The sequence below is a fragment of the Aplysia californica genome, unplaced genomic scaffold (genome assembly GCF_000002075.1).
Source record: "Aplysia californica isolate F4 #8 unplaced genomic scaffold, AplCal3.0 scaffold00021, whole genome shotgun sequence".
Classification (NCBI taxonomy): domain Eukaryota; kingdom Metazoa; phylum Mollusca; class Gastropoda; order Aplysiida; family Aplysiidae; genus Aplysia; species Aplysia californica.
Window position 1 is genome coordinate 1904503 of NW_004797291.1, and position 25836 is coordinate 1930338.

Consider the following 25836-nt stretch of genomic DNA (forward strand, 5'->3'; position numbering starts at 1 on the left):
AAGTACATACACATTCCTGCCGGTTTTTCTTGACTTAAAGTTAAATTGCTGTACACGATGACAAGGTTAAGCACCGAGGAGCGCTGTTGGGGATTTTGAATACTCCAAGCTGCACTCTCAGCCAGTAGAGTACTGTAGAGTGGCACGGATGCTTCATCATTGCTCCCATCCTACCATCAATATCCTGAAAGATTGGTTCCAAGTCACTGGAGTTACACCTGACAGACCCAGACCAAGCAGACCACAGGTTTCTATTCTACTGCCCAAGAAGACAGACAGATACTGCTCTGGCATCTTCGATATCGCTTTCTCACAACGACCAGCTGTGCAGGTCAATTTCATACAATACAGACACTGGAAGAGTTATCAGCAGTTGCAGGATACAAAGGCGTTAAAACACATTCCACCTTTCCAAAAATTACGTTTGAACTGACTAGGCGAATTGTCACATTCATCTAGGATGGAGTTCTCTTCAAGGAGAGTTTGAAGGCATAAAGGAGAGAAAGACTAGCAGCAGACTTGCATGAAATACATGTAGTTCAAATAGACAGATGAGGAGGTGGCAGTGTAATATAGTTGAATATCTTCCAACCGCAGAACTTAGCCGTATTTTTTTTAATGCTGTGATTATAAATAATACGTCTCTATGGGTTTGAAAGAAGGAAACCAAGTACGTCCGGAGAACATTCTGGTACTCATTGGCGTCGACCACAGCATTAAAAATGTATGCACACATTCCAGCAACACAATGCGCACCCACACATTGTCCGTGTAATGGTGCAATATCTACAGTACAGCAGCAAAATGTAAATGTTTTGCCATTGCCAGCCTACTCAACACACGTCACCCTGAGGGCTTAAGAGCGACCTCGCAAAACAACATTAACATTGTAGGCCTACATCATGTACAACGACTGGGCCAAGCTTTGATTTGACTGGAATTCACTGCCACAACGATTAAATTTAAGATTAATTTGCTCAGAACATGCCAAGCTTGCATCATTGCAATGGGCGACAGTACCCGCTACCCACGTGAAATTTTGAAATCAAGGGGTACCAGTTTGTTTGTTTTGTTTTTGTAAAGTGTTTTACGGCGCTCGCAACTGCATAAGGTAATATGAGCGCGCGGGACACACCTAATATTTTCAGTTGGTAGGAAATTTTGAATTTTGCCCAGGTGGCGGCCGAAGCCTACTCTTATCGATTTTAGACCGCCGAGGGATCTTTAACGTGCGCAACTTGCACACGGGCCTTCCGGGATTTTTCGCCCTTGTCCGAAAAGGCTAGGTGTAGATCTTTCCTTCCAGAAGATCAGGGGTGTGGCTGAAAGACAGCAGTAAGAAGAAGCGAAGGAGTAGAAAGGCTGCAGAAAGAATCAGGAGCCCAGAGGAAGGAGGTGAGGGGGTGGGGGCAGAAAGAGGAGTCGAAAGCAGACGACAGAACATTGCTAGAGAGCAGGAAATGAGGTGAAAGGAGACAAATTTAGAGAAGAAAATTTTTCGGTCGCTACCCGGATTTGAACCCGGGACCTTTTGAATGAGAGGCCAACACCTTAACCTTTAGGCCACGAGAGCCCCCGGGTACCAGTTTGTGCTTACCACAATACTAACACATGTAACGCTGTGTCACCATATATATATATAAGACTTGATCAAGAAACAAGAAGTGATACACTTCATTACAGGAAAGTATAATCCATTTATACAAGACTTATACAGTGGCGTCGCGTGGGTTGTAGACAAGGTGGTGCATACTTGGAAAGTGAACAAATGGGCAATAGGCTTACTACTAGCTACTATTAAAATTGTAATGAGCGGTAGGCGGGCGCTCTGGTGTGGTCTGTTCTTTCTATTGCTTTCTGTGAGTTTCTCTGTGCGTGTTTGTGTGTGTGTGTGTGTGTGTGTGTGTGTGTGTGTGTGTGTGTGTGTGTGAGAGAGAGAGAGAGAGAGAGAGAGAGAGAGAGAGAGAGAGAGAGAGAGAGAAAGACAGACAGACAGAGAGAAAAGCAAAGAGACAGTGAGTGTGATTGATGACCAATCCTTGTCAGTGTCTGATCGATCAGTAAAAAGCAGACAATGGAAACAGTACAATTTCTTTTTGGACAAGCTCAGTGTAAGCCATTCATACTTATCATACAAATGTACTACGTACAGGAAAAAGAGCGAACATTATTCTTGAGCTCAAAATCCCGCGGCTAATGAGGACCAAGCTATTTTATGCGCACTTTCTCTTCTAACTTCTAACTGTAGCCTGCTGAATGGCACAAGAAGCAAAGCGTTAACGTGATTCAACTAGATTTCTAGAGAAAGTCAGTTAGAATCTGCAAGATACCCCGTAATCTACATCTGTCGATATTTACAACTATTTCTAGATGAAACCGCATAAAAGCTGCAATAAAGTGAAACAATACTAACAACTCACTATGCTCGCAATCTGAGAAGTTTTAAAGATTTCTAATTAGATCTACTTCATGCAGCACCAACAACCAGACTCAATTTGAAAATTCACCTTAACAGGGCTTGCTACACAATAGAGGGACTCAACAGTTTCAATACCCATTCTTCATATTTTGAGTTACCGTAGACTAGTGTAGTATAAGATGCTAGCCTAGCGGAAATTTGGATCAAATTTTTAGCTTGCACCAATTTGGTGCTGCAAAGAGGAGTTTCACGCACCTTTCTTCTTGTGCGGGAAGAACGATGCCTAGATTTTTCTACAGTGACAAAAATAACTTTGGTGCAAAGATTTTGCTTGCTCCCAGCAGACACGACCACAAGCGGTGCGACAAGCATGATAAACCTTCCTCGTTGTCTGTCTCTTCACTGGCGCGCATGCAGCCAGCGGGTGACGGGTCGCCAGGATGTAGGCTAGGCTAGGCCTAGTACGTGTAGGCCTATGTAGATCTAGAGCACTGACTGCACTGACTGGTTTAGAATAATTAGAAACGGGGAGGGCCAGGGTTAGGTGGAGCTCTTGTACCAACGGCCTCCCGCCACTGCACTTATATAATAATGTATCGACATTTTGACATATCGACAGGTTTTCCAAGAACTACGAAATTTTTCCTTCAATATCTTCATTAAGTCATTAAACAATTTCTCTTATATCGACTTTTTTTTACTGCCCACTCTGCTTTATTGACATGCTTACCTGGCAAAGCCCACGAACATAAATGGGAGGAAAAGCCACGCTAATGGTCTACGCATTAGTTCTTCACATTTAGTCCGCTTACCCGCCAGTTGCCTTTTCGACACACCAGGCTTTAGTCGATGTAGGGCCTACCTACACTAACACAGTGTAGTCTCCAACACTGTACACTGCCTCACAGACGTGAGCGTCTGGCGCGCTGGGCGTCACCTCCCTACCCCCACTCCAGATCGCTCACTCCCCTTCCCCATCCCATTCTATTCTTAATCTGTTGCTGGCAAGTGCCATGGTCAGTGAGTCCGTGCCTCGCCTTTCCATTTCAGGAAGCGGCCATAAACAGGCCTTACAAGGGTGAAACAAAAAAGTTGGCGCTGGTGTATAGTGTGCTCCTCGCGCTAACTCGGTCTTTGGTACCGCAACTCCAACCCCCCTCCCGTCTGCCTCTTGTTAGTTTCTCACTGTAACATTTTTGCATACCTGGAAAATGTACTTTTACCTGCTTATAACAGATCGCCCTGCTAAAACAAGGCCCATTTGTATTAGTCCGTCCTCTGGAGCAAGAGAATGAAAGCATTCTATTTCTATTGCTAATGACAGACGATGAAATGGAGACAGGTACGACAGAAAAGGGAGTTATGAAACCACAAGTCCTTTGACTTTGAATCAATCGCCTTGCCTACTCTAACTCTAACACATGGCGTACAGCAGACCCCTCACATTTATTGGGTTTTTGTAGGAGTAGTTTTACGGCGCATACGGCCATATATGAGTGAGCGCGCGAAACAAGTTGGTTGCATTCACAACAGTTCACTACGCGACTGGGCTCGGGTCAACAATCAGATTTTAAAATGTATAAAATTTGAGGTAGATAAGTTCTTAGTTTTAAAATAGATCTAACTTTTAAATAACATTAAACATTTTAATAGCAATTTTATTCACAATGTGCCATTTATAAAATCAAGAATTATGTTGGGATCAACGACGGAAAAGAGATCTTGCAACTTTTTTGCATCTATTCATTTCTAAAATACTGCATTTCCTTCGGGTCTCTCCGAAGTCTAGACATTGTTAAAATGTGTCTAATGGTAAAATCTGTGTCGCATCCTACCCAGAACAGCTTCTGCTCTCCCTGAAGGAGATATTTATGTGTCAGGGCCATGTGTCCGATGCGTAATCCGACTACTACTACTAATCGAGTAAAAATGACTTCGTTTCTTCTGGAGAGGCCCCAAGGATTTCGCGGTCCCAGTTTGGGCTTGGTGTAGTTAAGTTTATTGTTAATTTGATTTCTCCAACGAGTCTCCCACAGACTGGAGGTGTATTTTTTTAACGTTATTTTTAAAGTCAGTCTGAGGTAGTGTTCGTCTTTTACGTTGATCCCAACAGAAGGGACGAGGGGTCCTTCGCCAGGAGATCTACCTACTCGTTTCCTCGGATGCCCACATGGCTAGGTAGCCATGCGAACACGATACTTTTATTTTTCTCGGTTTCAGTCAAGGTGTGTATCCTCTGTTGTAACCGAACTATTTTTGGAAGTAGGAGTGTGTAGTTAGTGAGGTGATGTAAGACAGTCGGAAAGGACAAGGAAAGATTTGTTAGATTTTCTACGACTGGCCTCCACAGAGAAAATGGGAGGTTTCGGAATGGAGTCTCCTCTGGTGTGTACTGATTGAAGACAGGGCAGCAGCGCCCACAGCAGAGTCCGATTTGAACAGATCAACAAGTTAAAAACAAAGCACTGTAAAACCTGCTCATCTGTTATTCCCATACGATCTGTCCCAACGTTCTGAAGAAGCAGTAGGCCTACATGATATATTGAAACAGCAAGACCCGTGCAAAATTTGAATAAATAACATACTAACCTAACTTATTCATGTTTTCAGTCATAACTTGGTTCAAGCTCAAGTAAGTAGGTATGAAGTTGGTGTTGTACGGCACTACCAACACAATTAAGTCATACAAGTGCCGAAGATTAGAAGTGAAACAAGCGAGTAACAAACACAAAAGGCAAGAGAGAGAGATAAAGACGATAGTCGTTTGATAGGAAAGCAGAAGCAAACCACACCAGAGCCCCCCGTCAACCACCAACAAGTAGGTATGAAAACTAGATAAAAAAAGACTATACAAACATGATGGAAAACAGTCATACTCCAGGGAAAGTGCATGTCAGAACAACAATGCCAAACTCCCATTCATTCACAGATCTTTTCAAAAAGCAAGTAACTACAGATTACAAAAAATGACAACTTTATTCAGTCAAATGAGGTTCGGTTATTGTACATGAACTCGACGATATTTTCTAAAAAGAAACAAACCAAAAAAATGAAGTAGATCGTGGGCACTGTACGAATGTTAACGTAGTAAATTTTAAAAACATACATTTGTTCACAAAAACATTTAAAATAAGCTACCCCGGTATGAATTACAACATGAATGGAAATGAAAGGGATGTCATGTAGGTGGTGCAGACCATAAAAAAACTCAACAGCGAATGACAGAGAATGGACAGTATGCTTACCACACACTCAGTGTCTACAACATGAACAAAACCTGATCAGCCACAAGACTTAAAATGGAGGAAGACAATAAAAAGTGACGACAAGAAAGGTGTACTCATGAGTATTTAAAAATGGTAACAGCAACGAGATGTTAAAAATATATCCTATACTTTTCTAATTACATTTTACTTCATAGACCAATAATTTTTCCATGTGCAAACCCACCCCCCACCCCAACTTTAATCCAACTTATTTTTTACAAACTTGTTAATAGTTGAAAATTACTTTTGCTGCAGATCCAAGTCTTCTATACAAAAATGAAACAAAACCTATTAACATTCTTTGTGTGGTTCCAGCACTGCCTCCATTTTTATTAATTCAGTATCCACCTTGACCTGAAAAAGGAAGGAAAAAAAATTACTCAAAAGATGCAATCTTGTCTTGTGCATACATACAACAATTCAACGTGATACTCACATGCGATGACTTATGGCAAACATAAAAGCCAGTGTTTAAAAAAGCAGGAGAGCACAATAGTATTTCCAATCATTAAGCTGACAATAACTCTAGAGATAGAAAAACAGACCATAAATTTCTCTTTTTTAAATTAAAATTACAAGTTTCATCCTAATTTGTTTATTTTACAACTTGTTTTTTTAACAAAACAGTGGACTTGCTAAGCTCAATACTATGCCGATTTTTTAAATTCACTTACGACTGGGCCCTTTCACCAGTCACAAGCGTTGAAGAATGGCGTTTTTGGGGGTATTTAAATAAATCACAACTCTCAGAATTACCCTATTGTAATTATTTTTTGACACAGTAAAGTAACATTCAAGCTTAATCTTAATACAAAAAACTTAAGTTGTTTAAGTCATACTTTAATTTGTATGATTTTTTAAAAATTGGCATGAATTTGATTTTCCGAAAAATTTCCAGAGACGTGACAGGTAGAATGAAATTCACTACAACAAAAATAAACGTTCAAAGTGTTCTGGTTTGATTTGTATCCATGTGCGAGCGCTTGGTGAAAATATAAAAGCTGGTCTGTGCATTGATTCAGACCCATACACTGAATTACATGAGACCGATGCACGGCACGATGTGATTTCGTTGCGCGAAAAACAACACCAGTACTAGTGCTAAATCTAGCCCTAGAACTACGACTCGGGCAGTGTTCGGGTACATATCCAGGGTCCTAACTATTAGACATCATATTCTGAGACACTAGAACTAGTAAAACGTACAGAAGTATAGAAAACAGCGAAATTATGTGATTCTTGTTCATGCGACTTCTTCGACCGTTAACAAAGCGCGAGTTCCGGTCTGTTCAACCCCAGTTGGGGTCACTGTCCTTCACCTTCAATAACTTAACACATTACACCCTAACTCGCGCGGGATCGCCCGGGAATTCCCTTACGCGCTCCACCCTGACTCGCCCGGAACCGCCCGCGCCGACCCAGCGTCTTTAGAAACGAAAGTCTCGCCTTGACGAGACTCTGGGGCCGGGATTTTGATTTGCATAGTATAGCAAAAAGTTTCTTCTTTCGTTTGATACCGAAACGAAATTTTTCGGGCCAGTAGTTTTAGTATTAGAGCTGATCGAAGTGCGATCGCGTTACCGACACTTCGAAAGTGTCTCGACTTGTTGAAAAGCGACACAATTGAGTTCGAAAACGGAAATAACGATGGATTTGAGCAAAAATGAGCATGTGACAAATCAGATGGCTCAGATTTTGATGAAAACGTTGTAGGAAGAGTTTGGGGCGATTCCGATTGATCAGACGGAGAAAATCTAGAATTTAGATCTAGGGCCCGACCCCGAGGCTGAGAGTAAGAGTGACTGGTCGGACACCCCGATTGAACAAAAGTTAGAACATTTCCAACAGTTTGCGCATACATAAAGTTATATTTTTCTGAAACTACATTCAGTTTTCTTTTTAACTTTTATTTTTTCAGGATTTTTGGAATTTGTTTAGTATTTTTAAAATGTGTTTTTTAAAGGCTTGTATTCAAGGGAGGTGGGTTCTTTCCCCTTGCTTAGGATCTAACAGTGGACTTCCCGTCCAGGCCCTTAGGGTGTAATGTGTTAAAAACTACCGGCCCCAGAGATACGAAACGAAGTCTAAGTAGCTCAGGTTTGGCCAAACAAGGGTACGAGGCGGGTCTCGCGATCCGAGCGTGATTTGTAGAGCGGAAAAAAATTTCCAAAGTTGGTCACGCAGGGCTTGTAGGAGCCGTCACAAGCGCCGCGCAACTGTTGTGTGAACCGTCTGCAGTGAGTTAACTCTTTGATTCCGGATCGCCACTTAAGTGACGTTTTGGGTACCGATTAGGTCAACCCCCAAGATCTACACCCATTTTCACACGGATTTCGATTTTCTGTACAATTACACATGGTTTGAGTGCTCACACAAACGAATATTTGACTGAATTACAGCCGTTTTGGGGTAGCACCCTTCGCGCCTTGATGCAGAAAATTGCAGCATCCCCTGCGTACTGAAAGTGTTAATGCACTGTTCTTGTACTTCTACAACTTGATCTTACAATACATGAGCTTCTTTGTCGCAAAAAAATTTGCAATAAAAGCTGTCAGCTAGCTTAAAAAAATATCAAGGTGATGACAAATTATTTTACTGACCTCTCAAAGAAAAAAAAACATTTGAGAGGCGCGCTGACAAAATGAGTTACTTCTCAGATTTTAGCCCGATCGAAATGATACTACAAGCGAACAACTGTCGATTAAAGATTGTGACCTGTGACGTCTTGCACACAGCAGAATTTTCCTAACCTGTGGGAAATATGGTCAGCAGTCAAGGCAATAATAGTGGCACAGCGTGATGGAAATTTTGGGCACATGGGGTTATTGATATCATCTTAAAGCCTTTTCATTTGCCTTACTTTGGGTGAAAAAAATATCCAATTACGTTGAATAGAAGTCGAGATATTTTTGCGATTGAAGGAGGTGAAGGTCATCTGGTTTCAGAGGGGGAAGCACATCGAGGCCCACTTATGGAGAACAACGCCAGACCGGGCCCGGATGTACTCTGGACGAGGCCACAAGAGGTTGCCGCTTACCTGTCTGCCTGCGGCAGACTGCCGCCCTCCTAAATGAGGCCAGCCAGAGGAAGGTAGGAAGAGGCAAAATTCGCGAGAAAATAGCCAGTTTGCTAACTTCCATAGCTTGAGAGGCCTCGTAAATTAAAAATTTACGTTTTTTGAGCCTCTAATCAATGTTTTTCAGAAAAAAATCCACACAGAAATGTGTTTTAAATTAACGAAAAAGCGTTTAGTCAACAACAAAAGTAGAACAAAACTGCCAGACGGTCAGAAAAATGCCAGCTTCTTTGATTTCATAATTTTGACGAGCGCTTAATTTCACCACGATGCCCCACACATCACTTGAACACTTTCCGGCGCTATTATCAGTGTCTCCACGAGCTGAAGCTGAAAAGTAAGGAAAATTCTGCCGGGGGTCTGGGGGCCAGGGACAAGAGTCTCGGTGGGGGTTCAGGGGGTGAAGCCCCCGAAGAAACTGAAATTTAGTGCTTTTAGAGGGTTGGAAATCGCATTTGGGAGCCTGGTTTGAAGAGATTGCTGCATAACATTTAATTTTTCACCAACATTTTGTCTTGTTTGGTTTCTTCACCAAGATCTACATAATATATTTCCATTGATGGCAATGTTTAAAAGCAGGTTCCCCTTCCATTGTTACTATAATAATTCAATTAATTTGTCATCGCACCATTGATAAAAGACAAACCTAGGAGTTATGAATAGATATGTACCTTCACAATACAGTTACCCAGCGTATACCCCAATTTTCCTTAAATTTCACGCATGTCTTAACCTCCAAACACCATTTCGAATTATTCTCGACCTTAAGTTTTAGGCTGGTTTTAGCATAAATTCCTTTCATTACGGTCCTAATCAAGTTCCCCGTGCCGTAGAATCTTCGTATTGATCGTTTCTCAAGATCGAGACAAATTTGTAAAAAAGTTTCTTTCTGGCAGTAATTTTCTAAGATCACAAGTCAATTTACTTGATCAACGAGCAGATTTTCCAGCCGCGGCTACAATCCGAAGATAGACGGAATGAGTGAATGATAGAAAGGAGGAAATTGGCACAAAAAGTTCGCCAGATTTTGATCAATCCACAGGTAAAAATGTACTGCCGCCCAACCCGCAATGAATGCATGGGGCATAGCAGAATAAAGGCCGATTGCAGAAAAAGCGCAAACTGGCAGGTTTCTATAACATTAACTTATTGCCGAGAGAATTACCGTAACGTATACTAGTACTAGACGATACGAAGGCAAGTACGCATCTTTTGCTACGGAATTTCGGCACTCCTACGGGAGTTGATAATGATGGAGGAACAAGTACGGAACTGGCAGAAAGTACAGATTTCCGTAAAAAGACAGAAAAGTTGAAACACTGATTATATATATACTGTCCAGACCAACATCCACTACACAAACAATTTAAAATGTGAGGCTGCGTGATTTCCTTGATATAGGCTACATGGTTCCAAAGATGAAAACATTTCAGCTGAATGATAGCGTACTTATCATAATCACATACAACCATTCCCCCTCCCCAAATAAAAAAAATACAAATTAAAAAAAAACCCCAAAAAACCATGTTGTGAACTTAAAGAAAAGTTCAACAGCTAGAAACATTTTCATGAACCACCATTACTTCAAAAAGAGAAATGCACTTAATTTTCAAGACCCCATAAGGTCTTCCTTAACCCTATCCGCATGTCGTGTTTTACTATCGTATCCATACGACTTGGGGAACTCAGTGCCACCAATTTCCAAAGCGGAAATTTACTCGTTAATCCGATCCGTACGCTTTACATAGCAGTCTATCAAAATGATTTTTTTAGAAATACTGAAAGTTTCTAAGAGATCTTCGCACTAGAAGGATTCTAAAATGTGAAGAATAAAACTCTTGGGGTACAAAATTATCCCAGGCGTACGGATAGGGTTAAATCATAGATAGACTTGCATGTGAGCCTCAACCAGATTGTCTGAAAATTTTGCGTACCCCCCAAAGCTTTTGTGGGTGTCATAAAAAGACTTCTGTGTAACGAGCGACCACACCAACAAACACAATAAAGAAAAGACCCAACCCTATGCCTACCCCAAAAAAGAACGTGCAACGGCCCTCATGTAAAAAGAGCAGTACAAGTCCAAAATTAAAAAAAAAAAACCACTCCAAAACAAACAAGGAGCATAATATGGCCTAAATCTGCATTGCTATAATAGGATTTGATACAATAACATAATAGAATTGGAATATGAATCCTCCATGATATAGTAATCTAAATAAATCTAGATCTAGATCAAGTAGAACAAGTGAATAGGCATAGGCCATGAACGAGAAATCCGTATCCGATTCTGAAAAGAGGGACTCAGCTGAGTCTAGATCTAGATTCTAAATAATTTATGCACCTGATGAAATGCTTTATATCAACATTAATATTACAGCACAACCTATAATAGGGTTTGACCCAATAGAATTAGAATATGAATCCTCCATTGAGGTCAATAATGATCTATATAAATCTAAATCTAGTAGAACAAGTGAGTGGGACTAGAATAAATCCACATAGACCTATCTGAACAATCAGTCAACAGGCGAAATTCAAAATGGCCGCTTGAGCACGAACGAAACTGAAAGTAGATAATTTATGTCGTCGTCCTTTTTCGTATTCGTATTTCTACTCGGGTTCCGACACTGATGTCAGAAACGCCGACTACCTGTGGGCCTAGTGATAGCATCTGCCGGCTCGCAATTGTCGAATTTCAGACGATTGTCGGCAAACATGCAGGTCTACATAGATTCATAACCACTGAAGCTATTGAAAGCTGTTAATTTAACTTTGAACAAAAGCAAATGGAACATTCAATAACATTCAGAAGGAAAACCCAAATTCTCAAAATTAAAAGAAAAAAAGGAATAAAAACAAGAAATAATCAAACTTTTTAAAGAACAAAAATGCCCAGAGATACCATCCACAACATTAAGAGCTTTCCGGAGGGTTTTGCAGCAAGGCAAGGCAAGTCAAGTGTAAACTACCAGTGATGATACACATACTAGTGGGGTGGGAGTGACGCTTAACTCATTCGCTAAATATTATTTTCAGCCTGTGGACGATTTTTTTTTCGGGAGGGCGAATGAGATGACGACTAGTGGGAAGTTAAAAGTTCTTTGGGGCCACAAATTCAAATAAATAACATATTATATACCAATATTTTCAGTATGGTTTGTAGAATACATCTGTAATGTTTATTTAAGTATTTTTCAACTTTTGTTCCTGTAAGAAACGTTTGTGCAACAAAATTTTGATTGGATGCGGATAAAATTTGAAAATAAATTAATAATCTTTGGTGAAACTCAAAAAATATGTTTGCACCTAGTCAAATGATACATCAAAATAACCATAAATGAATATAGAACTGGACAGGGTTCCTGCCATGAACTTCCCATCTATTTCAAGGAGAAATTTTTTTTAATTCAAGGGTTTGGTCAAGAAATTCACGACGAAAGCCTATTTTCGATAGGCCTACACTTGCCGGAAAGGAACCATATCAGCTTTTATTGCAGCAGATGGAAAACAGGAATGAGAAATACCGAGAACTTGGTCTCGGGTTACAGAGCTTGTGGGAACAATCCACTGAATGGGACTGATCATGCGCATATTTCCAGGGACATAGAATGACAATGCTACAGCATGAAGGGTCAGATGCAGTCTTGGAGTACCTCCAACAGTTCAAGTACTCCCCTAATGCTGCAAACAAGGGCAGGGTGACAAGAGGAAAAAACTCAGGGTGGAGCCTGGAAAATCCATATCAGCAAAAGAATTAAAAATCTTTAGTTGATACAACTGAAAAGACAAACTGGAAACTGGTGGCAAAAATGTTTTTTGTTTGTTTTAGTAAAGGTTTTACGACGCTCGCAACTGCATACGGTCGTATGAGCGCCAGAAGATTAGAGGTGCTATAAGAGTAACAAATATAAAAAAGAGGGAGGGGAGAAAAAGACATGTTTGATAGGAAAGAAGAAACAAACCACACCAGAGCACCCGCCAACCACCCACCACAAATGTTAAAGAACAGTTCAACAAGAGGAATTCAAGAACCAAAAATTGTTTTTAACTGAGCCTCCTGAAGTGTGCTTCTCTGAAAGTTTTTTTCAAGAAATATTTCAATGTCAACTTGCTCCCCAGTTGTGGGATGTTTGACCAAATGTAAAAGTAAGAGGGGAACACATAGCAGGGAACATGCACAGGTAAACCATGGGAATAGTTGAGCAGCAAGAAGTACACTGACACAATAACAACCGTCTGGTGAAAAGAAAAGAATACTCATGGAACCATCCCAATAGAGCAAAGATGTCAACCAAAATAATAAATGGTTCATGCACTCAACCTATACCTAAAGCAGATGAACAGCAATGATCAGAACAATCAAAGCACAGACCTTTCAGAAAACTACCATTACGCAAACAAAATAAAAAAGCAGACGTTAAAATGTTATTTAACACTTTGCCGCCTCACCTCACCGATTGGCGATGTTTATCAGTTTCTTTGAATTTTCCCCAAAATATGATGGCAAAGTGTTAAAACCTACACCCACCCCTACAAGCCACACTAATCTGCTGAATCCTAGCTGAGCGGGAATCGGTTTTATGACATGGGCAAAAGCTCGTCAAGCAAAAGCACCAAAGAACGTCAAAAAACCGACTGTTCAAACAAGTTCACTTGCCTAAAAAAAGATAGGATCAGTAGCAAATGAAGACTGGCTGTCCGGTTTCCCACCTGGTCCACCCATTCCAACTCTGCCATATCCACCTTGCTGACCAGCACCGCCAGACTGTCGGAAATAGTCACCACCACCACCAGCAGCTCCTCCTAGGCTAGCACCAGGTCGGTCCAGGCCACGATAGAAATCGCTGCTACTGCCTACGCCGTTGAAACCACCAGGCGCAGCACCTCTGCCTGCAGCTGCTCCGGCCGCTCCAACTGACTCTGCACCACGGCCTCCTGCCAGGGGAAGCTTCCTATTGACATAAAAAGAAGATTCTCAGATCAAAAGAACTGGTCTCAGACTGCCAATATATAGGACAACAGGCCACATGTTTCCCAACAGACCTGCAAACTCCTTGACAATCAAATTAATTAAACTTTCTTAGAAATCTGATTCCACACCTAAACACAAAGAGTCACCCAGATTCCAACAAAATAAGAACAACTTTGTGCCCCCCCTGAACAAGCCTGTGATGAGCTCAAGCTGATTACACTTGAATTTGTGAAGCCACAAGGAAATAAAAGAATGAATGCTCAAAAGGCATGCCACAAGTGTTCCACAAGATAAATATTGCAAACAGCTTGAACAACAAAAAGTAAAGAGGAAATTTCCAAAGTACAGTCAAAATTGTCCAGGACAGCCACCCATCATCAAGGAGGAAACTGGCTGTCTTGGATGGTGTCCTTATAATGAACAAAAAAAAAAGAAAGGCAAAATGGACAGTAATAATTTGCATCAGTGATTATCTAGGACAAGCTGTCATTAAAGCAGGATTGATTGTACCTCATTGTATGTTGCAGCCAACACAAGACTGAAGGGAGCAGCTGTAATGAGTAGATATCTAAATGTTCTGACTTGTTTCAACAAAGGCTGTATCGCACACTCTCAGAGAGAAAATATATATCTCACAAATCTAAAGAAAACTTTTCAAAGAGTTCAAGGTTTAATGCAGAAGTACAATAAAGAAGGAAGTGGAGGGGAGGAGCAAAAAAGACAAAACTACAAAGGAGAAATTCAAGTGGACTATGAGTGAATCAAAAATGCCTATGGTAAAGTTTCATGATCCCAGTCGAACCATTCTTCAAAGACAAATCAATAAAAGCGATTTTTCTCATTTTTCTAGGTTCGCATGACAAAATCTTCAACTAATGAACAGTAAAACAAAATGAAATGCTGATACTCGATACATTTAAGGTCCTTGACAAACATACAATGAATTATCTAAAAGATTTTTAACTCTACAAGAAAATAGCGGCATCACAGTACAGACCAAACAAAGTTTAGCATCAAATGAAAGGCTCCTCGACATAATGCAGATCCCCTCAAAATACAATGCATAATTCAAGGATACCAACCTGTCATAATATTCTGGGGGAGGCCTTGCTCCAAGGGGGTCCCTTTCTCTGAAGTAGGGATCTGGTGGGGGGATGCCACGTGCCCTATCCTCCAGGTATGATCGAGGTGGGGGGAGTCTGTCCCTAGGGTCAGGGGGAGGAGGGTAGCGGTCAGCAATCCGATCACGGGGAGGGACTGGAGGGTAGCGCTCCCGGCTTGCTGCTGCAGGTGGGTATGCACCCCTGTCTCCGGGCAGGGGAGCTACTCTGGCATAGTAGGCCTCTCTATCCAAGTAGTAACGGTAATAGGGATCATACCTATCGTACGGGAGAGGAGGAGGTGGAGGGTATGGATATCTATCGAAATCACGGGGATCTCCTCGTCCAGGTGGGGGTGGCCCGTAAGGCCGCGGCCTCTGATTTCCAAACCTGAAAGTGGAATGCAGTGTGTCACACAGAGAGTACAACAAAAGCGACCTATACAAAGAGGCTACTTGTTCTCAATGCCTTGCCACAATATGGTGGGGAAAAAAATTATCTTTTCCTATTCAAACGGGACACAATTTACCTTCCAGAAACAGCATAGAAACTATGCTTGGAGCACAAACTCAGTATTACTCGTAACTCCAATCACCGACGCAAACGCGCTGATAAAACTGACAAATTTGGACCAAACACTAAATAATTCAGGTTAAGTGCACTTACCACTTTGAAATAGCAAAATTTATTAAAAGCTCTATTAGATACTTAACAGAATGCTGAGGGGAAAAAAAAACTACTAAAAGAAGGTAAAAAATGTAAGCTAAAGCACCAAACTATCGAACTTTAAGGAATTAATTTTTTAGAGGGGGGGGGGGGGGGGGGTTGTTTCACATTACCAACGCAGAATTCAAACGACACCTTCACCCTTCCATTCCGATCTGACTTTACTTAAGACGATTCTGCTTACCTGTACTTTTAATTAATTCATGGAAAGGTTGCCAAGATGTTAATTAAAATTTAAAAAGCAAACAATATATTTTCGCAACAATTTCTATTTGCTGATGCAAATACTGCTCTCCAGCTTAATAATTCTCAGGGAGCAACCCTTCCATGAACTCAGTGCTAAGAAAGGTCTGCCCAATCGCTTGAATTCGACATTACGGCTGAAACACTGCACGGTTATACCGATCCGGATTCGTCTCACGCATCGAAGGATGTCAATCGCAGACGGCATCGGCACGGCACAACCAGGATTCAGCGGAGATGAACAATAACGGTATACGATCTAACGCATATAATTTCCTAACCCTTTCTTGTCGAATTTCCCGCCACCGGCGCCGCCACCTTTCTTTCCGGTCGATAGCTGCAAGATTAAAAAAAATGAAAATGTGTGCTATAAATATGTAACGCCTGTGCAATGAAACCTGCCCTGGTCGGTTTACAATATATTAAGAATGTAATAACTACAATTCGCAGAATTAACACCGCATATAAATTTTGTTAAAAGACGACAGGTTTCATTGACTTTGCATATATCAGCATATCGAATCATGCTTCACTTTACAACATCGTAAAAAAATGTACTCGGTTCTCTTAACAAAAACAAAAAAGAAACAAAAAATTACGCACGACAAAATTTTCTTTTACAATATGTGAGCATTTCACAAAAGTCACTTGACACGCATTACCATTTTTAAAAAAACTTCGCATCATTCACCAAACAGCGACATTAACCTTCTTGTCGGTGCATGCACAAGATTTATCAAAATACGTAAGCAATAAACAATACACACACTGGCTGTGACAATTTAGAACAAATAAAATTCCCCAACTCCTGAAGTCAACAAAATCTTCCCTTAGAAAATACATCTTTAGAAAAACATACCTCTACACGGATGTTGTTTCCGTCAACACTGTAGCCATCAAGTTGTGCAATGGCTTTGTTGGCCTCATTCTTGTTCACCATATGCTGCAAAAATCAAGTCAATGAAATGCAAGTTAGTGAATACATCCTAGATTACACAAAATGACACCACACTGTGTTTGACTGTATACAATGAGTTATTTCTAAGGTATCACCTTTATATAAACAATCTCGTATTATGGTTTCTTAAAACTGGCAGTCTTACCATCCGTCTCACAATCGAACAAACAGAGATATCATGTTTGCACAATATACATGGAAAATTAAACCAACACCACCTCTCACTCCTGTTATGAGATGTCATAGTAGTAATTCATTGATTACTCTACAGAGTAGAGAGTGTTACTGCCAGCAATGTTCGCGATGTACGAAAAGAACGGAGTACTAATTGTTATACTGCTGGCTGGTAGGCTACGCAGAATTGATTTCGGGCGCCATTTTTCTTGTCACAGGGTTCGATCGAGGCGCGAGGAGTTTTTTGCTTCACAAAGTCGAAGGAAAGTGAAGTCAGAAAATTCGCAATTGCGACCGGCGACAAACATGAAAATAGTGTCGCATCAGATTCAGATGAAAATGTTCCGCGTTTTTTCCTTGGATCGGAAGATGACTTCGAGGGTTTTGATGCTAGAGCTAACACTTTGTACTTTGTGGAATATAACGTAGGCCTACGAAGCATCTAGACTCGGGTCTAGATCCAGAGATCTAATGAACCGGCAGTTTTTATTCAGTCATTTTCAACATCACTACTACAACAATAACTTCACAAAATACTTTTTGATTAACATAATCATAAAGAACTTTCAATATTCTAAAACTTTTATTCTTACCTTCACAAGAAATTTTGACAAATAAAAAAGTTATTGGCAAAAAAAAAGAAGCGTATGTGCAAAAATCTGGCGTTTCTCCAAAATAAATTCAGCACAGAGGGAAAACATAAGGGGAAAGTCTGTGCTTTAAGGGTCAACACGTCCCTGGAGTAAACCAAATTTCTGAGAGACATTCTCCATTCCAAAGATTACTAAAAGATGGCACAAAAAAACAGAATTTGCCGAAATGTGACACAGCAATGCTCCTGAACGACTTGTATGTAGACCTGCATGTGAGCCTCAACCAGATTGTCTGATAATTTTGCGCAACACCCCCCCCCCCCCAAGCCTTTGTGGGTGTCATAAGGAAGGACATCTGAGTAACGAGCGACCACCCCAACAAACTCAATAAAGAAGAGACCTAACCCCAACCCCCCAAAAAAACCTGCAACGGGCCTCATGTAAAAAGGCCAAAACAATTCCTAAATGGAAAAAAAAAAATTAAAATAAAAAAACCACACTCCAAAACAAACAAGGAGCATAGATCTAGATTCTAGATCTATATGGCTCACATCTACATTGCTATAGGGTTTGATACAATAACACAATAGAATTGGAATATGAATCCTCCATCTAGATCTAGATACTAGTAATCTAAATAAATCTAGAATCTAGATCTTGTAGAACAAGTGAATAGGAATAGGCCTAGAACTAGAAATCCGCATCCGATTCCGAACAGAGGGACTCGGCTGAGTCTAGATTCTATATCTAGATCTAAATAAATGAATAATTCACGCACCTAATGAAATGCTTATTTTTACCAATATTAATATTACAGCACAACCTATGATAGGGTTTGACACAATAGAATTGGAATATGAATCCTCCATTGAGGTCTATAATGATCTATATAAATCTAGATCTAGATTCTATTAGAACAAGAGAGTCGGACTTGAATGAATCCACACGATCTGAACAATTGAATTAGTCAACAAACGAAATTCAAAATGGCTGCTCGAGCACGAAACTGAAAGTAGATAATTTAAGTTGTCCTTTTTCGTATTCGCATTTCTACTCAGGTTCCGACAATTATGTCTGAAACGCCGACGTCGGCAGTGCGTGGCACGAAAACGAAAGTGCCGACGGGAGAAAAAGAGGTCGCTGGCCGTCAGCCAAGCCTCGCACTACGCACGTTGACTGATACAGGCGGGCCTAGCAATAGCATCGGCCGGTTCGCGATTGTCGGATTTCAGATGATTGTCAGCAAACATGCAGGTCTATGTATGTTTAAAGACAAGTGACTGGAGCAATGACAAAGTAATTAGTTAAATAAACGAAATCTAAAAATTTCTTTCATGAATAACTTGTTATTTGTCCAACTTTACCAGAGCTGTCCACCCACCAGCAAATATCTTAAAGTTCCCACCCAGTAGCTTACTTTCAGTGGACAACATCTAAATTAATATAGAGCACTTACTACTTACCACAAACCCGAAGTTTTTGAGAACGTCACACTCAGCAACTTGCCCATATTTTTCGAACAGAGGTCGAATTTTATCAGATGTGGTATCGGAACTCAAGTTCCCCAAGAAAATCTTGATCGTCATTGTGTTCGCCTTTGAGCAAAAAAACACCCTGAAAATAATAAAGAGAGAATGCAATAAACAGTGGGCCAAATCTGAACTGAAAGAAATACAAACTTAGTGATGTGAATATGCAGACCTGCCACTCTATGAAATCTAAAAAATCAGTATCTCAGGGAGAAAAAAAATCAGGATCAATGGCAAATCACCAAGGTTACTACCAAACTGACTTTAAAATTTGGGAGTGTATACAGACCCGGTAACCGGAAACAAAGTCACAAAGTATACAGACCCGGTAGGGGAACTCCGCTCAGGGTAGACCTAGGTTCTTCTTGATCTTGACAGAGACATAAATCATTAATCTTTAATCTAGTTTCGAGGCTAGCCCAGATCTAGATCTAAATGAAGATTGCGGATGTCTTTTCGGTGAACGATCGTTTTTCCTCCGTTTCGGAGTTGTAGGAATCACAATTTGAAGAAAAGTGCAATGCATTATTTCAATCACGCAGTGACCCTCTCTATTTCTCTGCCTTTCTCTCTCTCTCTCCTCTGTGTATCCCTCGCCTTCTCCTTTTCTTTGTTTGTCTCTGTCTTTCTCTCTCCCCACCTATTTCCCACTCTATCTTTCTCTTGTTCCCTCCTGCCAACTGGACTTCTAGCACCTCTATCTCTCTCTCTCACACACACACAAACACTATACCGGGTCTGGGCGCTGAAACTTTCCGAAATCACAAAAGAGTTCCCCTACCGGGTCTGTATACTTCGTGACTTTGTCGGATTTCAGACGATTGTCGGCAAACAGGCAGGTCTAACAAATCTCGAGAATGGAAACCGTTCGGAGAAATAGAGCCGGCCTTTTTTAATCACTCATTCTATCAGCTTTTACTTTAGGAAGTGGCTATTCTCATCCGGGGTGAGAATAGAAAAACGATCTACCTTTAACCCTGGGTGAGACTTGCCAGCGCAGGCTATTCTCACACGGTGCGAAACAAGACCTGCTTTTCCTCATTTTGGAATACTGTCTATCGGTGTGGATGATCAAATTGATAAAAGCCAAGAAAAAATAACGTTATAGCACAAAAGTAAGCTAATTTGATCGTCTTCAAAGATGCTATGGCTATTTCATTGTTCGAATCGAGCCGAACTACGCGGGTCGCCATTTTGTTTTGCCCGGAAGTTCTCGCAAGATCTACTCCTCCCCTCTTTCTCTCTCTCTGTCTCTTTCTGAATACTGTCTATCGGTGTGGACGATCAAATTGACCAAAACAAAGTTAAAAACTGATGTTAAAACACAAAAGTAAATTAATTTGGTTGTCTACAGAACTACGCGGATCGCCATTTTGTTTTGACCGGAAGTTCTCGCGCTACTCCTCTCTCTGTCTCTCTCTCTCCACTGCCCACATACAAAATTGTACGCTTTTAGTAGGCTACAGTTGTAATGGAACGTTTGTTCACGGTACAGAATTCTACAATTTTTCTGTTATCACAGTGTAGAATTCTGTGGTTTAGGGTGAACGCAAAATTTGTTGGCCTAGATCTAGGCTATAACGGTGAACGCGCACCGGGTGAGAATAGCCAAAAGACTAGCCTGCACTATTCTCATCCCGGATGAGAATAGAGGTGGCCTTTACTTAAAGAAAATATATGGTTTTGTAGGCTATGCCTTTTATCATGTTGAGCCGTAATTGCCCCCCCCCCCCCCCCCCCCGAATTTACCATAATTTGATGTTTTGCAGTTGTTAGGTTTGATATCTTAGCTTGCCAAGCATCAAACGTATAGATCTAGATTCTAGAACTAGATCAAGATATCTACAGTAAAATTACAGGTTCGGTCAAAATAAGGACGAAAACAGGCACGTCGACTTTAAAGCTTTATATCTCCTATCTGCCTTGCCCTAGAGACAAACCGAAACCAGCTACAGGAAGTCCTGTGATTGGATGACCCCAGGAATGACCTGTTTCCGCTTGTTCTCATATTTGAGGCCCTTACTGGGTGCAAAAGTGACGCCCGATTTATTTACCCGTTCGGACATTTTTTTTCTCTCATGGATTCGGGCAGTATTTTGACATTCAGTCATTTTCAATTATTATCACATTTGTTTCTTTGCAAGCTTAATAACATGATTTTTAATGCTTGTTATCAACACTTGGACACAATGATAGTTTGTTTAAAGTGGTTTTCACCATTTATAGCTATTTTGATGAATATGTATCTGACCCACTCTACTACGTGGTATCTGGCTCACTCGACTACACTGGTATCTGACTGTATTACACGCTGGTATCTGACTTTACCACTCTGGTGTCTGACTGAGCTCATATGCCGTATCTGACTCTACTATTATTTAACACATTACACCCTAACTCGCCCGGGAATTCCCTTACGCGCTCCACCCTGACTCGCCCGCGCCGACCCAGCGTCTTTAGAAACGAAAGTCTCGCCTTGACGAGACTCTGGGGCCGGGATTTTGATTTGCATAGTATAGTATAGCAAAAAGTTTCTTCTTTTGTTTGATACCGAAACGAAATTTTTCGGGCCAGTAGTTTTAGTATTAGAGCTGATCGAAGTGCGATCGCGTTACCGACACTTCGAAAGTGCCTTGACTTGTTGAAAAGCGACACAATTGAGTTCGAAAACGGAAATAACGATGGATTTGAGCAAAAACGAGCATGTGACAAATCAGATGGCTCAGATTTTGATGAAAACGTAGGAAGAGTTTGGGGCGATTCCGATTGATCAGACGGAGAAATTATAGAATTTAGATCTAGGGCCCGACCGCGACGCTGAGAGTGAGAGTGACGGGTCGGACACCCGATTGAACTAAAGTTAGAACATTTCCAACAGTTTGCGCATACATAAAGTTATATTTTTCTGAAAGTACATTCAGTTTTCTTTTTAACTTTTATTTTTTCAGGATTTTTGGAATTTGTTTAGTATTTTTAAAATGTGTTTTTTAAAGGCTAGTATTCACGGGAGGTGGGTTCCTTCCCCTTGCTTAGGATCTAACAATGGACTTCCCGTCCAGGCCCTTAGGGTGTAATGTGTTAAAGGTAGTGTCAATTGCCACAGAGTGACGCGGCGGCAATTGACAAAAATTGATTTTTTGTCAATTGCCACCGAGTAAATTGGAGCTCTTTTGCGTTGCGTAGGTGGGTAGATCTTGCTTATTGTGCTCGGTGTTGCGCGTTCGCCTCTCTGTCCCTGTGTGTGTGTCTTTTTCTGACCCCCGCCCCCCCGATTTATGTTCCCCGATATAACGTGAATTTCTGCTTGAGTTTGTGAGCGTTTGTGACCTACTTCTAGAATTGCCTGTGTTGGTTCTACACCAAAGTGTATGTTAAGGCTAGCCTAGATCTAGGCCTACGTCTCATTGAAAACACGCCAAGTTGGTACCGTAGCTCTAGACTAGATGCTTGTCCTATGACCTATGAAATTAGTTGAGAACAATAAATAGACCCATTAGACACAAATTAGATCTAGATCTAGATCTATGTATAAAACTAAAGATAGTGTTTTCAGATTACGCACAAATTCTTGATTCTTTATGGCCACCTCTATTCTCACCCGGAGTGAGAATAGTGCAGGCGAGTCTTGTGGCTATTCTCACCCGGTGCGCGTTCACCCTAAACCACAGAATTCTACACTGTGATAACAGAAAAATTGTAGAATTCTGTGCCGTGAACAAACGTTCCATTACAACTGTAGCCTACTAAAAGCGTACAATTTTGTCTGTGGGCAGTGGAGAGAGAGAGGAGTAGCGCGAGAATTTCCGGGCAAAACAAAATGGCGACCCGCGTAGTTCGGCTCGATTCGAAAAGTTAAATAGCCGTAGCATCTTTGTAGACAACCAAATTAATTTACTTTTGTGTTTTAACATCATTTTTAAACTTTGTTTTGGTCAATTTGATCGTCCACACCGATAGACAGTATTCAGAAAGAGACAGAGAGAGAGAGAGAAGAGGGGAGGAGTTGATCTTGCGAGAACTTCCGGCGGGTGAGAATAGCCACTTTCATTCTTTATTGTATAACCATTGGCGCTATATTATCTTATGTGCCTCAAGGATGAGAAATTACGGATTTTATGGGTAAGACTGTACTTTACCGGACCACCGGTCGGAACTACTTTCGCTATGGCGCCCCTGGTGCCTAGTGGCCCGCTATTCTTGGTTTCCGAGCTCCCCTACTCAGTTTTTTACGTCCTCACTCTTCAACTGCCAGCAATCGACTGACGTCTCTTACCGGGTTTTTCAGTCATCACGACCGTGCCACCGTGCCCTTTGACCCATGACATCTTTTTAAGTGGGACAAATTGGCATTGATCTCTGAACTTTCATGCTAGAGTGGAGTTTTTTCTTCAGCACTATGGCACCATCAAAGCGCCTTGCCAACTCTGAAGATGCCATCCAGGCTACAGTGGATGCTGTTCAGCCCCCCCCCCCCCAAAAAAAAAGAGCTTTAGGGAAGCCTTCAAGCAGTATTAAAATTGTATGCTTTATTTAGAGACAAAAGGATGCCATTTCAATCAGAACACCCCAAGCACTTAATGGGAGCCAGAGAGCGTCGGTCACAAAAGAAAAAAATTTTGAACTGGTTTAAAAAAGCAAAACAAGACATTAGCAAAGTTGATCCAGGTTTGCTCAAGTGTCCAGAGAGGATTTACAAGTATCAAAAGTGTCCTGCACCATGTGTTGTGAAATTGTTACAGCATGCATGTTTGTTGGGAGCATGATGTTATATATAATAGACCTATATATATGTCATTGTTCAGTGTATCAGTACCACTGTTTTAAAGTGAAAATGAAATTTACATGCACAAATGAAAGCAGAACATCAAGCAATGAAATTACATGTTGAGTTTGAGTACATTAGTGTCCCAACAAGCTGAAAACTAGGGGTGTCCCATATTGGGTGCCTTAGTGTCCCATGTGAGGAGCCTGTCCCATTTGGGGGGTAATTAGGATTTTCTGACACTGTCCCAAAAAAGGTTGGATTACTAACATAAAATACCAAGTGCCAAGCATGGGACACCCCTCAAATGGTCCAAGGGCATACATGTTACTCTTCATAACAGCACTAAAAGAAAAACATTGATAACTGGATTTGAGTCTGAGAGTGATTTTCCCTACGTGGGTAGCTTAGTGGCCCACGAGTGGGGTCGTGACTCTAGATTCTAGGCCACAACAGGCTCCTTCATCCACAACCAATGTTAACTCTTCCGGGGAAAGAGCTTCACGCTGTTTTGCTCAGTTGATGAAGAAAAAGCTGTCTTAAGGACTATTTTTAGCAAAATATCGCCGTAACTGTTGTTTAGGTAAGCCGTTGTTTCAACTAAAGTAAAGGAGGTTGCTTTTAGGTTTGTGTGCCACTCTTTTTAGGCTAGATCTAGATCTAGATCTAGATCTAGATCTAGATTTAAAAACAAAGTTTTAAACGATCTTTTTGTACTCCAGTGCTCTACTCCAGTGCTCGACAGCTAAAAAAACGTGCTGCCTGACCCGGTACGATTACTCTAGACTCTAGATTAGATCTAGAATCTAGATGTAATATATTCTAGAGTCTAGATTCTAGATCTATATCTATAGATCTAACATGGAAGTGGAAATCGACGCACAAAGATGAGAAGGCGAAGGCGCCGAAGGGCATATCTGGCAGCCGGCGGAGGTTAAATGCTATCCAGGTTCCGCCGCCTTTGATATGGTCATGGATAAGATTTCACCAATGGTCGAAGACCTCTAGAATCTATTGATGTCAAATAAACCCTATCAGATGCAGCAAGACAAAAGTAATAAAACCCATTGTCTCCTCTTTACGAAGCGTCACTGGTGTTTGAAGTAGATCTAGATCTAGATTCTAGCTCAAATTCAACCCGCACGCAGACGCAGGAAATCAATGCAATGGCAGGCCGGCGTGCGGCGAGTAGATTACATAGCGTGGTGAATAAGTAGCCAATTCCACTCAAATTAACTTGAAGCTTCGCGCGCTCAGTAAGACATAATTAAGATTACGCAAAGTAAACAAATCAACAGACATAAATACAACGTTAATAACTTACCAAAATCGGCTTACAGAACTAAAAACAAGGCGTCTTCCTCGCCGCTTCTTCCCACGCCACCGAACGCACAAAGGGGGGAAAAAAGAAAGGAAGTCGATAAATAATTCAAGATGGCTTCTTGGCTAAAATTCAAAACGAGGCAAACCCTTATTCCAGGTTTTTTAAAAACATTCTTTCCCCAAGGCCTAGCCTATGATTGACGGGGTTGGAAAAAAATGATACAACTGTTACAGTAGATCTAGGCCTAGATCTAGCCCTACCATGCAATTAATAATAATTTGTCTATACATGTATACAGTTTCTGTACTACACTCATAGGCACGCACCTTTTTCAATTGTAATCCCTATCTCTGCAGTTGGCATAAAGGACCATAAAGGTTATAAAATAGGCTAATTGTAACGTTACGCTACAAAAATATAACCTGCCAAAGAGTACTTATTACTGCTAAGCCTGGACAGCCATTTGAAATGTGAAATATTGTGAAATAAACTTTCTCAGCAATCGTCCTAGGTACGCCAGCGTCATATTTTTGGAATTTTAAGAAAAATAACTTAAAGCAAAGGAAGGGGGGGGGGGGCTTAGGTGAAGATGAAGAATCAGACTGAAAGAAAAGATCGTCAAGACCTTGGCCTGCGCCTGGTCAACGGGGTGCCCACTACGGCTGGATCGGGCCGATCGCCCGACTCGATCGCC

The 25836-nt window shown here is 41.1% G+C and overlaps 1 protein-coding gene across 2 annotated transcripts; it reads right to left on the reverse strand.

Annotated features, from left to right (window-relative positions):
* Positions 1 to 5376: 5376 nt before the first annotated feature.
* Positions 5377 to 25249, reverse strand: LOC101846552 (translation initiation factor IF-2). Of its 2 annotated transcripts, none has more exons than XM_005090752.3 (7): positions 25143 to 25249; positions 18991 to 19141; positions 16662 to 16745; positions 16084 to 16139; positions 14816 to 15223; positions 13472 to 13713; positions 5377 to 6039 (listed from the first exon to the last, which is right to left on the reverse strand). In XM_005090752.3, exons 2-7 carry the CDS (start codon positions 19111 to 19113, stop codon positions 6023 to 6025), a joined length of 930 nt encoding a protein of 309 aa, XP_005090809.1. In that variant the 5' UTR covers positions 19114 to 19141; positions 25143 to 25249; the 3' UTR covers positions 5377 to 6022. The 2 variants fall into 2 exon arrangements, with proteins under 2 accessions (XP_005090809.1, XP_005090808.1); XM_005090751.3 differs by having other exon boundaries at positions 13419 to 13713.
* Positions 25250 to 25836: the final 587 nt, after the last annotated feature.